Source organism: Hydra viridissima, unplaced genomic scaffold, assembly GCF_058129835.1.
Source record: "Hydra viridissima isolate aposymbiotic clone 2 unplaced genomic scaffold, HvirCarnegie_v1 scaffold_11, whole genome shotgun sequence".
Lineage (NCBI taxonomy): Eukaryota > Metazoa > Cnidaria > Hydrozoa > Anthoathecata > Hydridae > Hydra > Hydra viridissima.
The window spans coordinates 12,227,406-12,245,533 of record NW_028324310.1 but is presented as its reverse complement, the minus strand read 5'-3'; the positions used below and the strand labels follow the sequence as shown (position 1 = coordinate 12,245,533).

The following is an 18,128-nucleotide window of genomic DNA, read 5'->3' as shown; positions in this document are numbered from 1 at the left end:
ATGTAAGGAATTCTTTTTATGCTTAAGTTTGGTGAGAAAGGAAAACGAAGGAAATAAGTTTTACTCAAAGCAAAACTATCCAAAAATAAATTTTGAAAAATCCAAAAAATGAAAAAGAAAAAGGAAGAAAGAAACAGCAACTTACTGAGCTTTAGCATATACACATCGTTTGCCATTGGACCTCCTAAGCCATATTTACATTTCCGAGATGGTGAATACCTATTAAAAGTTACATTGTCTTTATTTTTTGCCACAAAGCATTGACCACCTTTTTGCATAGCAAAATATTTGATTTTCATTTTTGTGGCAACTTTAGCACAAGTTCCTACTGGATCAGCTCTTGATTCAAAGCTATCATAAAGTAATGGATCATTTGATTCCATTCTACGAAATGAACGGTCTTGTAAATCTGCCCAGCATCCAAGAGCAATGACAGAGCCTATTAAATGAGAAGATTATTTAAAAAACATTTTTTCAAAGTTTCAAATCTAATATTGATTTTCAGAAAGTGAAATGGCCTCAAAAAGTGTCAATAGGCATCATGTAGCAGATGCTCTTTTGAAACAACCAGGCTCAAATGACCATTATTCAAATGAAGAATGAGATTAATTGACAATTTTCTACTATGTGTTGCTTATTTACAAATAGTAGAGTAAGTTTGAATATTGTCTATCCAAGTAACAAAGTTTTTATAAAAATACAAGAAGTTTTTATTTTTTTTGACAAGCAAACAACTCTTTTTTAAAGTAAGAATTCTCCCTCCCACCTCCCCTTTTCTCTCTTTGTAATGAACTGTGATATCAATCAATGGCCATAATGTTAAGTATTTTATAATTAATGAAGTGTTTTTTTTTTTCATGGGGCCAAATTGTTTTATTGGGGCTTGACCCTTATGTACACTACCTTAGAGACAGGACTAGATTAGATGAAATTAATAACATGTTGTGTTTTTTTGTTCAAGAAATCGATTCAAACCTTGAATAATTTAACATATATTTAAACCATAATAGTTTCTTTAAAGTTTCTTTATTCGTATAACTTTGCAATTTACCTACCAATATGTCCTGTATTCAAATACTGAATTCAACAAAACAGTCTAATCCTTACTTAAAATCTGAGTTAAAAGGTAAACAAAGCTAAAAGATTTAGTGAATAGAATTAATGAAACAAACACTTGTTTGAGATGAATCAATCTTTGATAAAAAGAAAACTTAATTTTTTTTTACATGCTGCAAAAAAATCCATAAAAACACATTTGACCAGATAAATTATTCAAAATATTTTAGACATTATATCTAAAAAAACTAATAAAAAATAATTACCATCATCAAACAATTTGTATACACTATTTGCAAAAGGACCTCCTTTTCCTTCTTTGCAGGCATCAGACTTTCCGTAACGCTTATATGTTTGTTCTGCATTTGGACCACTAAAACAAGCTCCTCCATTTTGAATAGCAAAAACTAAAAAAATTCCATTAAAATTATTTTTTAAAAAAAAAAGAACATTTTCAGGGAACTCTTTGGATTAATTTACCATAGTTAAAACAAGCTGCAAGCATTTATTGAGTTAATGTTTCATTTGCATACCTTTATAACCTCGACTCTGAGAAACACTAGAACAATCATTTACTGGATCTTGTCTTTTTTTATAAACAGTACTCAGTTTTGGGCTGGTGCCTTCAAGCAATGGAAGTGCAAAAGCAGATATGTCAAAATCACGCCAACAACCCTCGTAAGAGTATGGAACTGGAAATTAAGAAAAATAATGCATTTAAAAAAAAAAACTTCTTTTTTAAAGAGTGCAATTTTTTTAAAATAATCAAAAATTATCATTAAAGAAAAAAACTTCTCCTAAACATCAAATAGAAAATTTATTACCTGATTCTCCTAGATCTTTAGGAGGATTCCAGTTGACAAACACAATTCTTGGATTATAATAGTCAGATACTGCAGACTTCAAACTACAGTCATTATATGACTTGCATTTAACTGCAAAACAAGTGTCTTTGATGACAAATGCAACATTGCAGGATTCAGAACTACAGCACCTCTCAACACATTCATCCATCGTTGTCACATGACCTTTATCAGTGAACTCTCCTGCACTTATCCCTCCACTTAGTGTTACATCATGGTGAACTTTTGACAATCTCATATCCTTACATGCTGACTTATTACTTTCATTTTGAAATTCTTTTGTGGAAGAAGCAACTTCTAAACAGGTAAAAAAAAAAAAATATATATATATATATATATATATATATATAGTTTTGTACTTAAATAATTTATGCTAATTTAACATATTAAAACAATCAATCAAGCCAAATACAATGGAGATTCCTTTCATATACAGTTACAAAAAGTCCTTTAATAAAATAAGTTCAAAATAAATTAATTTATAATTATTGCTAAATTTACTTGACATTGTAAGAACTTTGGATAAAGGAGTAGTTTGTGCCTTATTTTTTTTGATAAAAGCAACAGTGGGATTGTAAATGGATGGTCTGGCAGGTCGTATACTACATAATTCTTGGCTTGCACATTTCAGGGAGAAGCAAGTTCGCTTAACCATGAATGCTAGATCACAAGTATTCATGAGACAACAATGTTGCAGACATTCTTCAAAGTCTTGTACAGTTCCATGAGATGTGAAATTTCCAGATTTAATACCTCCTACTAGAGTAACATTAACAAGTTTCTCATCATGAGGACATAGTTTACGTGCTTTAAACTCGGATTCTGTAGGCACAGTATAAGTAGAATCATCATTTAACAAAGGCAGCCCTGAAATTTAAAGAGAAAATTAATTTTTTTAATGACAACTAAAAGTGTTTAAAAAAAATAATAAACTCATGGTACATTAAACTTACTAATTCGATCTTTAAAATAAACTAGTTGTGGATAAAGTGTTGTAGATTTAGCTTTGCGTGCTTGACATAACTGAGGAGTAGCACATTTTACACCGTAACAACTATCATCAATCAGAAAAGCAACTTGACATTCTTCTAAATTACAACATCTCTCTTTGCAATCTTCCATGTCAGCTACAGATCCCAGGTCTGTAAAATTACCAGCTTTTACTCCTCCAACTAATGTCACATTTCCAATAGTCTTTGAAGTTAAACACTGATGATTAACTAAGTTCTTCTTGGCTGTTTTTTTCTTTACTAAAACCACACAAAATGCAAATAAACTAATTTATTTTTATTTTTGTTACTATGCTTCATTTAATACACAGTAACTAAAAATAAGATCTAATTCTTAGCTGTTAACACCAATTTAATGCACTTCAAACATGATCAAATTAATTTTGCTATGAAAAATGTCAATCATAATTTTTATAATCATTAGACCTTTCTCCAGTGTAACCAATTAATTTTTATCTTTAAATAACTGATAACAGCACATGCATACAACGAAATCAGATATCTTCAACTTACCCCTAATATAATCAATCTTGAACTTTTCACCTTTGAATGCACCATCTGTGTAGTATTTTAAATACATATGATTTGAATGGGACAAAATTCTTCGTGGTGTTATAGATGCTCCACAGTAAACACCAATAATAGCATCATTCATAGTGTCTCGAACTTCCAAATTTCCTTTCCCACAATCGCTATTATAACCAAGTTTAAACTGAGACATGTCTAATAAAATAGTCTCTCCCATGTTACCCTGTATATTCCATACACATTCAACAGGACCATTCTGAGTATCTGGGTAAGAAGGACTGAATATAGACCCTTTTTCATCAGTCAATGTTTCACCGCAATCTTTAATGAAAAAAAGTGCAAGTTATTACTAAAAGCTAAAAAGCTACTTTTAAAACTTTCTCTTCTTATATTTAGTTGAAGATTCCAGTGACATGCTACATTTGCAAAAAAAATATATATATATATATATATTGGTTTAACTAAAATATATGTTCCTTACAATATTTGGAAAAATCACACCTGGATGCTAATTCATCAACATGCTCTGCAGATATTGCTGAGTCATAAATTTTAAATTCATCAATTTGGCCATCCAAAAACCGAACACCTTTATGTCGTCCAATTCCAACATGTTGTGCCCAATCCTTTGATATAAAACCATGCCCCTTTCCACGAACTTGTTCAGTACCATTAATATATATTGCTGTATCACCAGACTTTGAATCATAAGTTGCAACTATATGGTTCCATTCATGTGCCTTAATAAGTTTGTGTTCTAACAGAGAATATAGAGCCTTTTTAAGCTCATATTTTTGTGCATCTTATATAAATATCATACAAAAGTAGCTTATAGCTAAATTATTCACGTTTTGATTTAAAAAAAAAAAACATAACTGCATATTTGATAAAAATTTTTGAAAAATATTTTTTTTAAAAGTTTGTAATTTTTTTATTGAAAAATTCTCATTAGTAAAAATGGAAATAAAGCTTTTTGTATCTTTATTACTCTTATTCTAGTACCATGATGCATCATGTTTGATGCTTGAACCATGATACATCATGGTTGATGCTTAAATAATCTGCTTAATGACACATACCTGTAATTAAGTTAAATATTTCATCTTTGGTTTCATTTCTATGAAACCACCGGACATCACCACCAACAATTTCAAAATGGAATTGGCCCAAATTATGTTTTGAGTTGCCTCCAACTGTATCAAAAATTGAATGAACTCCATCAACACGATTTAACTGTACCCAAAGAGAAATGGAAATAGCATTACGTGGTCGAACTTTCATAACACTTCCATCAATAACAATATCAGCACCAAGAGGAATTTGTACTGCATGCCGACACGAACTATGAGTGTCAAATATTTTAGCCCCACCATGTAAAAATCCATTATTACCAAATGATGATTTATCTAGAGCAATCTGTTCATCCATTTTTTCAAAATCAAGATCTTCTATGAGTCCAGAGTGAGTACTAGGAATGTCAGATCGAATTACAGACATTGATCTATCAGAACCTTTAAAATATGAATAAAGTAATCTGTAACTAATCAATACCAAACTATGAATTTATTTGTATTTTAAAATATTTAAATCTTTTAATAGAAAATAATTATTTGTTTGGCACAAAGTAAAAATTATTTTTTTTTGGAGGTTGTCATGAAAGCTTGGTGACAATCTTTATATTTTACCTTTGTCAACTTCAGTGTTAAATATCTCAACCCGCATACAAGGTGAATCGCCTTCCCATTGTAAAGGTTCAAATCGAACAAATCGTGCTATAACAGGGTTTTTGAGAGTCCGAAATGTTATATCTTTTTCATCTTCATTGCCCATGAATATCTAACAAAAACAAGGCAGAATATTACTAAAAAATGTATACAAGCATAAGTTTGAATTATTATGAAATCAGATATTCTTCTGATAAAAAAATGATTCATTATTTACTAACAGAAAAAACAATGTTTGTTGACAACAAACATTGTTTTGATGGCAAACAATATAATATTTCATTTTTATTGCAAGTATGAAACATGCAAGTATAAAATCATAATAATAATCTGTTAATAACAACATTAACAAAACAGTATTTTAATAATTATTGATTTGACACAGAATAATATAAATGATATATAACACACTTTTGAAAGAAATCAGTTAGACCTGCCAATATTGTTAATTAATAGTTATTAATTCAAAAAATTATTCTACCAAAGTAGAAAATACCAATGAAATGATTCTAGGGAAGTTTGAGAATTAAATTTTTTTTAATATTAGTAAAATTTAATTTTATGGGAATTTTTATGGATGCTACCATATTGAATAATAAGAAATATGAGAGTACCTTCTTAAAGTGCAAGTTGACTAAAATCATATTATATAACTTGTTGGATAGATGTCATGTTAAAATTATCAAAATTTAAATTTGTGTTTCATCTATTCACTACTTTTTCATAAGTAGACATTTGAGTTGTCTTGTACCGCATAATTACCATAAATACCACATAATTTTCCTTAATTTTTTTTTTAAATACCATACAAATATGCTTTCATTCTGTTGATGTTTTGTTAAAGTTTTAAAACCTCTCTTTTTATTACTATTTTCTTATCTAATGGGTGTAGTTATTAAAATTAGAATATAGTAAGTATTTATTACTCATCATTAATCATAATTAAATTTCGCATCATTTCCTTCAGCACTTTATGGTACTTGTTAGATTTTGGATAAGAGATGAAATTTGTCACTGAAAGGGAGAAAGAACTCTTCCTTTATGAAGGCCAGAAATCAAAAGGAGAATGTTCTTTTAGTGAAAAAATTAATGAAGAGTTTGAACATAAAAAGCAAGAAATTCTTTACATTAAAAAAGAACAGGAAGAGCTGCTCTGTTACAATTTGTTTACAACAGAGGGTGAAGCAGAAAAAACTTTGCTTGCACCACAAGTATTATTATTCTTCTGAACATCATAAAATGTACTTATAGTCAATATGTTGTTAATTTTAAAATGAAAAAATCTGACATATCCAGATGTAGCAGATGATCGCACATTTAAAAATCATAAGAATATTGAGAACATAATCGAGGATTTATGAAGAAATTTTAATTACTGTAACTTTATTGTTTGAAATTGATTAAATTATAAGAATTTATCTTGATATTAGTTCAAATGTGCTAAAAAAATATTGCATTTTTGATGTCAAATATTTACAAATACATGAATGGGATTTATTTTAAAAAAATATCAGTCAGATAAGTTTGCCTTTCCAGAAGTTTTTTTTTTTTCAATTCTTTGTAATATATTTTGCTACATATCAAGTATTAAGAAGACTAACACTTTGAAAACTTAAGATATTGAACAATTAAAGTTTTAACTTTGTATGTTTTCCTTTTTTAATTCAATTAAATTCAATTTCTTAATTATTTTTCTTTCATAAAGTTTACAAAATATATTAATAAATATATTTAAGCAAGTTTCCTTTTAATTGGAGTTTTTTTATAATAATGTTCATTTCACCAAAATCCTGCAAAACAAAACAAAATTATATAAAAAAAAATTTAAGAGTTGTTTTTTTAAGAAATCGCTTCTACTTCCTACTTAGCTTCCTATTATGCTACAGTATGCTAATTTAGTTATCTTTCTGAAGCAAATATATATCTGTACAGTTTTATCCACACTTTTAAATTTTTTATTTATTTTTACATAGCTTTACTTTTTATTAGAAACTTTATTTTTATAGAAATTTTTATTGACTTCTTAATTATGAAATTAAAACTAGAGTAGCCCTAAAACAACATTAAAAATTATTGTTCGGTTATGAATGCACTACTTTTGCATAACATTATGTATACCTTTTCAAGAAAAGCTATATAAAGATTTGTAAATATAACTAATACATTAGCAAAATTTTTTGTTACCTTTGATATGCCTCCTTCACTAAATGGATCCCATTTGACACCATCATCACTGTACCTTAGCTTAAATTTTTTTACCCATTTTCTGACATTATCATCTCCTTGAATTGCAAGTCTGCAAAACATTGTACGCTTTCCTAAGTCTACTTGTAAGTATGGCAGTTTATTTTCTAGCTTACTATTTGCTGAGGAGCACCATGAACCTGAATATTCTAATAAATCGAATACTGTTCATATAACAACAACAAATACTAAATTTCCATATTTTTACTTTAATTCTTTCTTATATTTCATTTTAAAAACCATGCATGTAGGTATCCACAATCTAAAGAAATAGTAAATTAGAGCAATAAATGTTTTACCCTCTCCACTTTCTGTGAGCCGCAACCGTGCTTTAGAGGGTGGAAAATTCTCCATTGAGGAAGATGCACTAAACTGCATGTCTTTGATAATAGCAGACTTACTTACTCCAATTGGATTTACACACCCTAATACATTTAAAAACTTTAAAAATCCTATTCTTTTTCACATCTATAAGTATATGTTAAATAAAATTACTTTATAAAAGAGAGAATAAAGTTTTCTTTTTACAAATACACTTAAATATGAGAATCTATATTTATATTCTTCAGTGTTACTAGTTACAGTTAGAAGTTACAAGTTAGTTACAAGTTACTAGTTACAGTGACAAGTCAGTCAAAAGATAGTGTTGTTAGTAATTATGTTAATTAGATATGGTTTTTAATATTGGATAAATGACAGTCACTGATAACTGTGCTTCATTTAACTGTTCCATGTTATGTGTGAATTGTGCAGTAATCAGTTTATATGTTCTATTAAGTGTCACCAAAGTCTTAGATAATGATAAAACTTTTGTCAATATAATCTCTACTTCCTTTGTTATCATCTCTGGCACACTTTTTTATTTGTCTACTTGCATACCATGTTTTTAATTGTCTGCCATGTTTCTGTAATTTTTGTTAACAGTAACTTAAGAATGTGTATGTTTTTTTTATGCAATACATAAAAAGGATTGCCTATTGATGAATTTTGATAGTTGTTTTTTAGCAATTAAGTTTTTTTTTTCATTTTTTTCTAAAATTTTTAATTTTAAAGTTAGTGAAACCACACCAAATACTTCATGTTTAAGTTAAACACTTTTGAAAATGTTTGTTAAATATGTTAAAGTTTATAGTTCTAATAGTAATAGTTTTAAAACTTCAAACAAAGATTTTTTTATTAACAAAATATCCAACTTTAAGCAATCACTATATACTCAGGACAGTCAGAAGCTATATATTTAATTGATTGATTTGAGATTGAATTACTCCAAGTGCTTTCTATGTTTACCTGAATTGAAAATATTGTAATCGCCATTATGACCATTTAAGGGCACTGTTTGGAATCCTAAATTGTGAGCATTATCATCTAGCAGTGTGAATTCATCAGTATCATCATCAACTGATAAAAGTGACTTAGATGAGCTATTTCTAACAACATCATATTTTGGGCTGTTAAAAACAGATTTTATAGCATTATTTGGTTTGATCATATCAGCATTAAATGTCATATTATGCAGATTTCCAGTAAATAAAATTGTTGAATTGCTAAGATTATCTATTGGGAAACTGTTTTGAGAATTTGAATCTAAAAGCTTTTGAACTTCTGATTTTAGCTCTTTTATTTCAATAATGGCTTTTTTGACATTTTCTGGGGATGGTCTAGGCACTGTATCACGATTGTAAAGATCACTCAATTCATAATTTGGAATATTAGATGAAATGTTTGCTGATTCTATAATTAAATTTGGATTTAGTTTTCTTTTATTTGTATTAATATCACTAACAACACTTTCTTCTGCTTCATCTGCATAAGATTTATGAGGAATATGATGGTATAAGGAGTGGCCAGTAATCTTACGTTGCTGAAGAAGCACTTGATAAGTTTGTTGTGGTGTATACGCATGTGTGAGTGTTGCATTTGGTGTTTGTGCTTGAGTGTGTTTTGAAGCATTAAACAAACCTTTTGGAACAGTGGATAAATCTTGTAACTGAATTTTTGATGAAAACGGAACATCGATATCTTTATAAATATTATCTTTTGCAGTCACCATTTGTTCATCTATTTTTTGGAGATCATCAGGACCAGGAATAATATCTTTTTCTTCAACTACTAAATCTGTATCAGTAGGAAAATCTCTTAAAGGTTTTACATCTGCTGTAATACTTTTTCTCTTTTCAAAACTTTTAGATTGAAATGTTCGTGATTTTATGCTGCTGTGCATAGGATGCTTAAGTAACTTATCACTTTCTGGGAAAAAAAAGTTATTTGATTGGGCTGAAGTGTTTAAAGAAGGAAAATAATTGTTTACTAATAATTTAGGAAATATAGTCGAGCCAATACTTGTTCTTTTAACTTGATTATCTACTGAGTAGTTACTTGATTCTAATGAATTATCTGGTAAAACCAAGTTAGTTGTCACTGTTGCTATATTGTAGTTTGAGCTTGGGGCTTGTGGATTCTTCTCCTCGTTTGATAATGTTCTTGGATAAATATAGGAATTCTCATATAAACCACCTGGATTAACTAATACAGGCTGATTTGATGATATTTCATTTGGCACCAAATTTGGTAATGAATAAGAAACTTGGTTCAAAATAGGATTTATAGCAGCTAAATTATTAGGTGGCATTGGCTGATTTGAAGAAAAATCATATGCATTCAATGGTCTTGAATAAGAAACTTGATTTGAAAGTGGATTTAGTGAAGTAAAAGTAGAATAAGGCAGCTCCATTAACTGTCTACTATTTAAAGGTTTTGTGCTATTATTGTATATAAACAAATTCCTTGGGAAAACTGCACTTTTACCAACATCTCTTTGTGCTTTTCTTTTTTGTCTCCTTTTTCTATGTTTTCTATGAACTTGTTTGCTATCTTTATGTACAGCAAAAGCTCTATGTGAATTGTTTTTTAAAAATGTCTTATTTTCTATACTTTTATGTAAATTGTTCAATGGAACGTGTAATACACTAGTGTTTTTCTTGTCATCGTTTTTATTGTGATCTATGAAAAAGTAAATATAAATATATCTTTAAAAATACAATTAAATATTCATTTCTAAAAAATATTTTCAAACATCCCCACAAAATGGGTGCAAAATAAAATTTGTTAGGCAAAAAAACATGGTATTGATTGTGTTAAGTGTTGCTTTGAAAAGAAAACTTACATCTACGGTATTTTCTTCTTTTTTGTTGTGATTGAGCATGTATTTTAAAAATTGTATATTCTGCATTTCCATCTCTTTTTAGCATGCACCGTTTATCAGTATTGTTTATACATACTATACCATAACACTGTTTTCCATCAAATAAACCAAAGTCATAAATATCTTCTATACAAGAGATCTTTTTGCAAAGAGCTAAACTGTCAGATTCTCCTAACTTTTTTATATTTGGTTGATTTATTCCAGACTTTAAGTAATAACCACTAATAATATTTGCGATTCGACAAGTACTCTCAACAGCATCTAAAAGTGACATGTATCAATCAGTATAATACATGGTTGAATAAATGTATACCATAGCACATTAGATTATGTCATATACACCTAATATGTAAATTGTACAAAATGTTATAGTTCTAAAAAGAGAATGCATGCTTCACATTAAATACTTGGCTTCATTTTAGAATTATTGTAACAATATTTCAGTAATGAAACTTGAGTAGTTAGGATTAATTTGGATAATCAAACTATAGTTTTAAGTAACTTAAGGCTATAGTTTGATTATCCAAATTAATCCTAACTACTCAAGTTGATTCTTTTGCATCAAAATAATAAATTGTTTGTCGAGTCAAAATAAGTTAATTTATTCAGTCGAATTAATCCGTTCGTTCTAAATTTCTTCATTTTTGCCTAAAAAGTAGCCTGACGCTCTTTAGCAATATTACTATAATTTTTATAGCATTATTGATTAGCAATGAAATTTGGTAGGTTTAAAGATAGTTCAAGCTTAATTCAGATTCAGAATCAAAATCCATATTTTACATTAAATCTTTAGATCAAAATGAAAATTTTTTAAAGTTACATTATTTTGTTAAATGCGCCTATTTTAAGGGGAATTATAGTACTTGTTGCTAAGCACGTTGTTAAAGCCCTGTAAATAAAAAATATCACCAAAATGGAGAAATTTTATTCGGCAAAATTTAGGAAATACTTGCATAAAAAAGGGGGGTTTGCTGTTCGCACGGTTTAAGCACTTATGGTTAATAATATTTAAGTTAACTGTATGGCAACTCTCAGTATCTTTGATGAACAATTTAATTTTTGAATGTTAAAATTATGTGGTATTTTAAGGGCCATAAGAAATTTAGGAGGCTCAAGTTGGACATGGCACAAAAATGTTTAGGAAACACTGGTTCAGACCTCAGTTTTTTAGCTAAGTTTTACAGAAGTGTTGCGTATCATTTCATGTTGTGAAATAATCGGTAATAGTTTAATAAGTTTTTCAAAAGTTGATTAAATTTCTCTTAATGCAGTTCCTTGAATCGACTATTAGTTCAAACAGATTTTTTCTCAATAATTATTTCGAGCTTTTTCACAACCTCATTTAAAATACCAAGAATGGAATATTTTAAAAATTCGCAACAAAATGTATTTGCTATTAGCGAAAATATTTGTTAAATATCCACAGGAAATAAAATTTTACCCACAATTGCGGTGCGGGCACGGTTTACACATTTAGCAAAATCTATTTTCTTCTATAAATTTCTAAAAAATCTAAATCATTAAGTTTGATAAATTATCCTTTTCTTCCAATTCTTTAATTATAGTTAAACTTCTCAACAATTGTTTGTTTTTTTTGTTTTGTTTTGTTTTTTTTCTGTTTTTTTTTTTTTTGTTTTTTTTTTCCCAGATTCTGACCTGATTTTCTCGGTTTTAAAGTTGGTTCTAGTCCCTGTAAAAAGAATTGCAAGAATCAGAGCACTAACTAGTGTTATTCGTGACGTAGTCTTATAATGATATGGGTTACATATAGAAAAAAGATGTAAAAAGCAGACTTTCCACTCTCTTTTTAGAGAGACACTTTCAGTTCTTTTCATTATACATACCAATTTTAATTTTGAATTAAAAAATTATAGAGAACTTCACGACTTAATGTAATGGAAAAAAATGATCCAAAAAAACGGCCAGGTAAAGACGCGGTTTTTTTCATTAGATTGCTGAGTTTGCACAAAACAAAGTAATGGGAATTATTACCGCCGTAACTACTGCGATAATTACAAAGCTTTTTTCCCATTTGTGAATTTTTTTTTTTTTTATATATAACATTTTATAAAAAAAATAATGCACGAAGAGGAAATATTTATTATATTTTTTACTGAAACTTCCAATAAGCAAAACCCTTAAGCAATATTATACAGCTGTGTTCATTATTAAAAAATTGTAAAATGCTTACCCCAAAGCTGAAGCACTACCACTATAATCATTAACCACCATCTTTTAAATGGGTACTTGTTTAGAGTGTGCGTCATTGTATCAATATTGTTCTAATAAAATTTCTGCAAAGTATCTTGTATATCGATGCATTATAGCTATTCCATGACCTATAAATATGCATTATTTTTCATGACTTCGTTTTCTTTATTTCAAAGTATTCTTTTCTTGTTTAAAAGTTTTTTTTTATTTATTTATAATAAAAGTAATCCTTCTTAAGAAATCTTGCAACAATTCTTTCTGTCTTTTCTTGCACAAAGTACTGGCGACCCCGCGTTAAAAAGTTAGTGAACCCTTTTTGTTTTAGCGTTCGTTTGCATTATCTACTGTTCATTTGATTGTAAGTTTCTATTGTTCTAGTGCACAAGTTACATTCCGCAAAGGCCTTTGTTTGAAAACAAAGCATTCACCCGTGCAAATTTAATGACCATTTTGGGGCGCTAAGACCTTATTTTACGCTTTAATGCACAAGGTTTAACGCAAACTTTTATATATTTTTGTTCCAACTAACGCTGCAATCTGTTTATAGTTCTCGTTTGGAAAATAGAATAGTATGCTGAAACAATTGTTTCCTAATATACCATGAGGGCAAACGAGTTTAAGCAAATTAATCACAAACGAGAAGTTTACTTTGGTTTGCCACGCTATAAACGAGTGAGTTTTCAAAAAATTTTCTAAGCCACAAGTGTTTAAATTTGATGTTGAAAATGATTTCTAATATAAATATTACCTTCCTTTAATCTTAATTTTGTATAAAAAATTAGAGCTCAATTTTACAGCTTTTTTTCTAAATGGGCTTTTTAGTTAAAAAAAACGATGATCATAATTTATTTGGTATTCATCTAATGTATTTGATATTCATGTAAAAAAAACAAAAAACAAGCGAATATCACAACAAAATGAAATTTTCTAGACGAAATAGATTTTTAGCTAAAATAGCTTCATAATTTATAAAAAAAAATTAATGTTGTTTTTTCGTTTCTCGAACCTGACGTGCAATTTAATAACTTTTTGCTAATTTCAATACAGTTTAACTGAATGATGATGTTGACGAAATCAACCGGCCCAGGTGTGAAAGGGCCCCTGAATAAGGGGATTTTTTATAAGTATTAACAACTTAAAAAATATATATATTGTATCAATCACACAAAAAAACTCTGGAATATATATTGTATCAATCACACATAAAAAAACTCTGGAATAGAGGTAAAAATTCGTGAATAATGGATTATTGACCAAAAGGAGCTTTCTCTAAAAAAGTAATTGATAAAAATCGACCATTTTTTAATGATAAAAATTGGAATTTTTTTATCTTTTAATCAAAAAATTCTTAGATTATGGCTCTGATATTCACTCATTCTGCAAAGACTACTTTGATTTTTATACAACACCACTCTTCTTTTCATGTCGTGTTCTGTTAACTGTTCTGTACAACGTGCCTTATTTATCAAAAATAACTCCACACGAAAAATCTTAATCATATATTTTAACTCTGAGCGTTTTTTGTCCCGGAAGTCGTCGCGTTGTACAGTACAGTTAACAGAAGACGACATGGAAAGAAGAGTATTATTGTATGATTTTTGCTTACTGGCAGACTGTGCTAATCCAATTTTAAAGTAGCAATAGAGTGATGTATAGCTGGTAGATCTAAGTCTTATTCATTGCGAATAACTCCACACGAAAAATCTTAATCATATATATCAACTAATAGCAATAATACTGGCAATCAACTGATAGCAATAATACAGACGAATGCAAAAATATCTACAGCTATCAGAGAACAACAAGAAAAAATTGTTTACGGTGTTTAGGAAGCAACTTTTTTTACTTTGATTAATATTCTGACGCAATATGATACTATTATGAAGGAACTCATTCCGAAACCAGTGCATTCAATTAAATGTTCCTCGGACATACCGTTATAAAGGTATGAAGTGTCAATGTCAAAGCTTTTGGTTAAACTCGTATGTCGGGGTTTTTCCGAAAATTTTGTCCCAAGTCATTAAATTTCAACTTCAAAGAATTTTTTAAAAATTATTGAATTCTATATCACCCATTTTTTGCAGATATTATCTGTGATGTGTGCTGTGGGGACCTCAAAAAATTTTTCTAATTTAATTTTCGAAAAGTACTTATTTATACCTTTCCGACAAGGGATTTATTGTCAAAATCGGTCAATCGGCCAATCGAGTATTCGATCTTACGGTTTTTAAAGGCCAATTTCTAAGCATTTTCAAAAGGTTGTTCTCAAGAGCTTAGAATCATTCGCAGTCCAAAGAAGACGACAACTTTTTGAACAAAACTGATGATAGAAGATAAAGTCTATTTTCATTTAAAAAAAGATTTTGGAGAACTGAAAATCCCAGAGTCATTCATCATTGAGAGCTGCACGGTTTGGTGCGGAATGACAACTGTGCTTGGTCTGTACTTCTTCGAGGATAATTAAGAGAACAATTATCACAATTAACCCTGAAGACATCGCTGAATGTTAAGAAATTTGTGCTTCCTGCTGTTTAAAATACACATGGAATGTGGTTGCACCAAGATGAGTAAGCTTTTACTGAGCTCAAAAGAGAATGCAGCTGTTAAGTCATATTATTTTGCAAAGAATGACTTTTAGAAGTGCAGAGTGTCGTCGGCCATCACATTCCCTTGATCTTACAACTCCATTTTTCTTTTAATGGAGGTATTTGAAGGAGGTAGTGTTTATTAATAAGCCTCAAGCTATAGCTAAGAGGAAGGATAATATTCTTTAGGATATTTGAATCATGAGTAGAGCCACTGAAAATAGTTATGCAGAGTGTCCTAGAAAGAGTTCGTCTTTGTGATGAGGAAAACTTTTGTCTTTCATAGTTAAGCCGAAAAAATCTCCATGATGCGTACATTATAATGTTAAAAAGAAAGTTTTAAATATATTAAAGTAAAAAATTTATTTCCGTTTTTAAATTGTTAAGTGATTTTTGGTTCACCCTGTACATAACAGACACCTAAAACACGCAATAGAGGCTAACAACATAAACCAAATGAAAATTATGCAAACACGTAACAGTAAAGTTTTAACCGCTTTTTAAAATTTGAGCTTGCTAAGCCAATCTCTCAATAACTTTAGTAGCATTGTACAAGAAAAAATTAAACTTTTTTATAATATAGTATATATTACTCATAGAGCTATGTAAAAGCAGTAATACTTTTCGTGAATGTATTTTCAATTGTTAGGGATTTTCCACCTCTCGTATTTGTTTATGACATTTCTGTTGTTTACATAAACATAAAATAAGTTTTTAACTTAAAAGCATAGTTATTTTCGCTTTTTCAAATTTATTAAATATTAAATTAAACTCGAAAAGTTCAAAAATTGTGTTTCGATTATTTGTCATTAGTTTTCGACTTAAAGGTCTTTATCATATTAGCAAACTTTGGCAGCTAAAACTCTGTTAAAAAGATAATTATTACAATTTTGGAGACAAATTATCATTGTGACAAATCAAAGATGTTGTTTCTTAAATTAGGTAATAAGATCCAACTAACTTTAAGTAAAAGGAACCAATGAGTGTGAACCTATTAGAGAAGTTATTAACAGTTAAGTACCTACAAAACTAAAAGCATGATGTAATAGATAAAAATTTTGGGTCCTTTAAACTTTGCTGTCTTCAATACTCGTTCTGTAGATTTTTCTTAGATAATGGTTCAAGAATCAGAAAAGAACTTAACTTAATTCTATTCTAAACAGTTTAGATTTTTTTATGTCTAATAAATGCATCTCGGATGCTCTAAATAGGGCGTGGACCGGACAAGGCTTCGCATAAATCGTTGGAAAACGCTTGGGGCTAGTTTATTCGACAAGTGTCAGGTTCTTTAATTTGCGGATCAAAAATGATAAACGATCAGTAGGTTCACGGGTGTGATTACCATTATGGCAGCTCCTATGATAAGAAAACATTAAATGTGTTTACTTTTTACCTATTTTATGTTATAACTGTTATGTTAGAACTTGTAAAATTTGGGACAGTTTGGCCAATTAGTTTTAGATTTTAAAAAATTGTAGTACTACCTCAGCTACTATTTAATAAAGTTAGGTATTGACTGGTTTGTTTATATAACAGATAATAGGCAGCACCTATGTTGAAAACTGCACCATACCACACAAAGATATGTCAGATATTCTGATTTTGTTAACAGTCAATTATATATGTGTATATATATATATATATATATATATATATATATATATATATATATATATATATATATATATATATATATATATAAGTAAACAAACTTGGCAATCAACAATTTACTTCTTTAAATATTTTTTACATTTTTTACATTTTTTAACAAAACTACGTTTTTGTGCACATTTCAAATTTCTAATAATAACTTTTTTAAAACAAGTTATTTTTACTAAGATTATTAGTATTTAAAAATTTCAGAAATTCATGTCCACCTTTATTTACAATTATTGCTTGAAGTCTGGCTAGTTATACTGCCAATTAAATTTTAAACAGTTTTATTTAATGCAGCAGACCACTCCAAAAAGTATCAATATTTTTAAGACAGGGTTTCTTCTTTTATATCTAAACCTGTCTAAATTTGCCAGCTGTTAAGTTAAGATCTGGTAATTAGGGTGATCAGTCAAACATTTCAATTTTCTTTCTTTCTTAAAAATTTTATTTAACAACTGTAAATATATGTTTATAGCTTCAAAGTTTTGCTTCCTTTTTCTAAATATTCTTTCTACAGTACCAAAAGCTTTAAACTTTTTCATAAATTTATAAACAGCTCTGGCTGATAAGTTATATTTTCTTGCAAAATCTTGAACCACATATATTATCTTTAACTATTAAAGTTTTTATGCTTTTTTGGTTCATATTTTGCAGGAAAAAACAAAACAAAAATTTGCTTGAATTGAGAAAAATAGCATTAAAATAAACTTGATTGTAGTTAATGTTATCTCCAATCTGAAAAAAAAGTATTTTATTACCTTGTTAATAAAATTTAATTATTTTATCAACGTTAATAAGATATAATCTTGTGTGTTTTAAAATTATTTTTTTTTTAAATTAAACTTATGTTATTATTTTCACTTTTTTTTTTTTTTTTATTCTAAAATTTAAATACATCATGGTTATTTCCTGCCACTTATGTATCAAACAATAATTCATGAGAATTTTTATAGCGTATAAGACTTACAAACACATAAGACTTACAAACACAAAAAAACTTTTACAATTCTATTTTCGTTAATTTTTTGATGTACCAGTGTACATGTGTG

The 18,128-nt window shown here is 28.5% G+C and overlaps 1 protein-coding gene and 1 long non-coding RNA gene across 13 annotated transcripts in view; one reads left to right on the top strand and one right to left on the bottom strand.

Moving 5' to 3' along the window:
* The window catches only part of LOC145191789 (uncharacterized), a 28,129-nt gene extending 14,912 nt beyond the window's left edge, over window positions 1-13,217 (bottom strand). For 9 of the 12 annotated variants that reach the window (XM_090066342.1, XM_090066344.1, XM_090066343.1 and 6 more), the window contains exons 1-15: window positions 12,819-13,217; window positions 10,589-10,888; window positions 8,713-10,425; window positions 7,725-7,850; window positions 7,366-7,574; window positions 5,143-5,293; window positions 4,537-4,968; window positions 3,939-4,214; window positions 3,443-3,778; window positions 2,873-3,169; window positions 2,421-2,786; window positions 1,881-2,216; window positions 1,590-1,748; window positions 1,323-1,463; window positions 146-439 (exon numbers count right to left, since the gene is read on the bottom strand). In XM_090066342.1, the coding sequence (XP_089922468.1) occupies window positions 146-439; window positions 1,323-1,463; window positions 1,590-1,748; window positions 1,881-2,216; window positions 2,421-2,786; window positions 2,873-3,169; window positions 3,443-3,778; window positions 3,939-4,214; window positions 4,537-4,968; window positions 5,143-5,293; window positions 7,366-7,574; window positions 7,725-7,850; window positions 8,713-10,425; window positions 10,589-10,888; window positions 12,819-12,894 (5,212 nt within the window). In that variant the 5' untranslated portion in view covers window positions 12,895-13,217. The remainder of the gene's footprint in view (window positions 1-145; window positions 440-1,322; window positions 1,464-1,589; window positions 1,749-1,880; window positions 2,217-2,420; window positions 2,787-2,872; window positions 3,170-3,442; window positions 3,779-3,938; window positions 4,215-4,536; window positions 4,969-5,142; window positions 5,294-7,365; window positions 7,575-7,724; window positions 7,851-8,712; window positions 10,426-10,588; window positions 10,889-12,818) is intronic. The other 3 variants (XM_090066348.1, XM_090066353.1, XM_090066350.1) reach the window with 2 other exon arrangements.
* LOC149882214 (uncharacterized) lies at window positions 8,439-13,079 on the top strand. The gene is made up of 2 exons (XR_016444869.1): window positions 8,439-11,070; window positions 11,119-13,079. It is a non-coding gene; the product is annotated as an uncharacterized LOC149882214 (long non-coding RNA).
* Window positions 13,218-18,128: the final 4,911 nt, after the last annotated feature.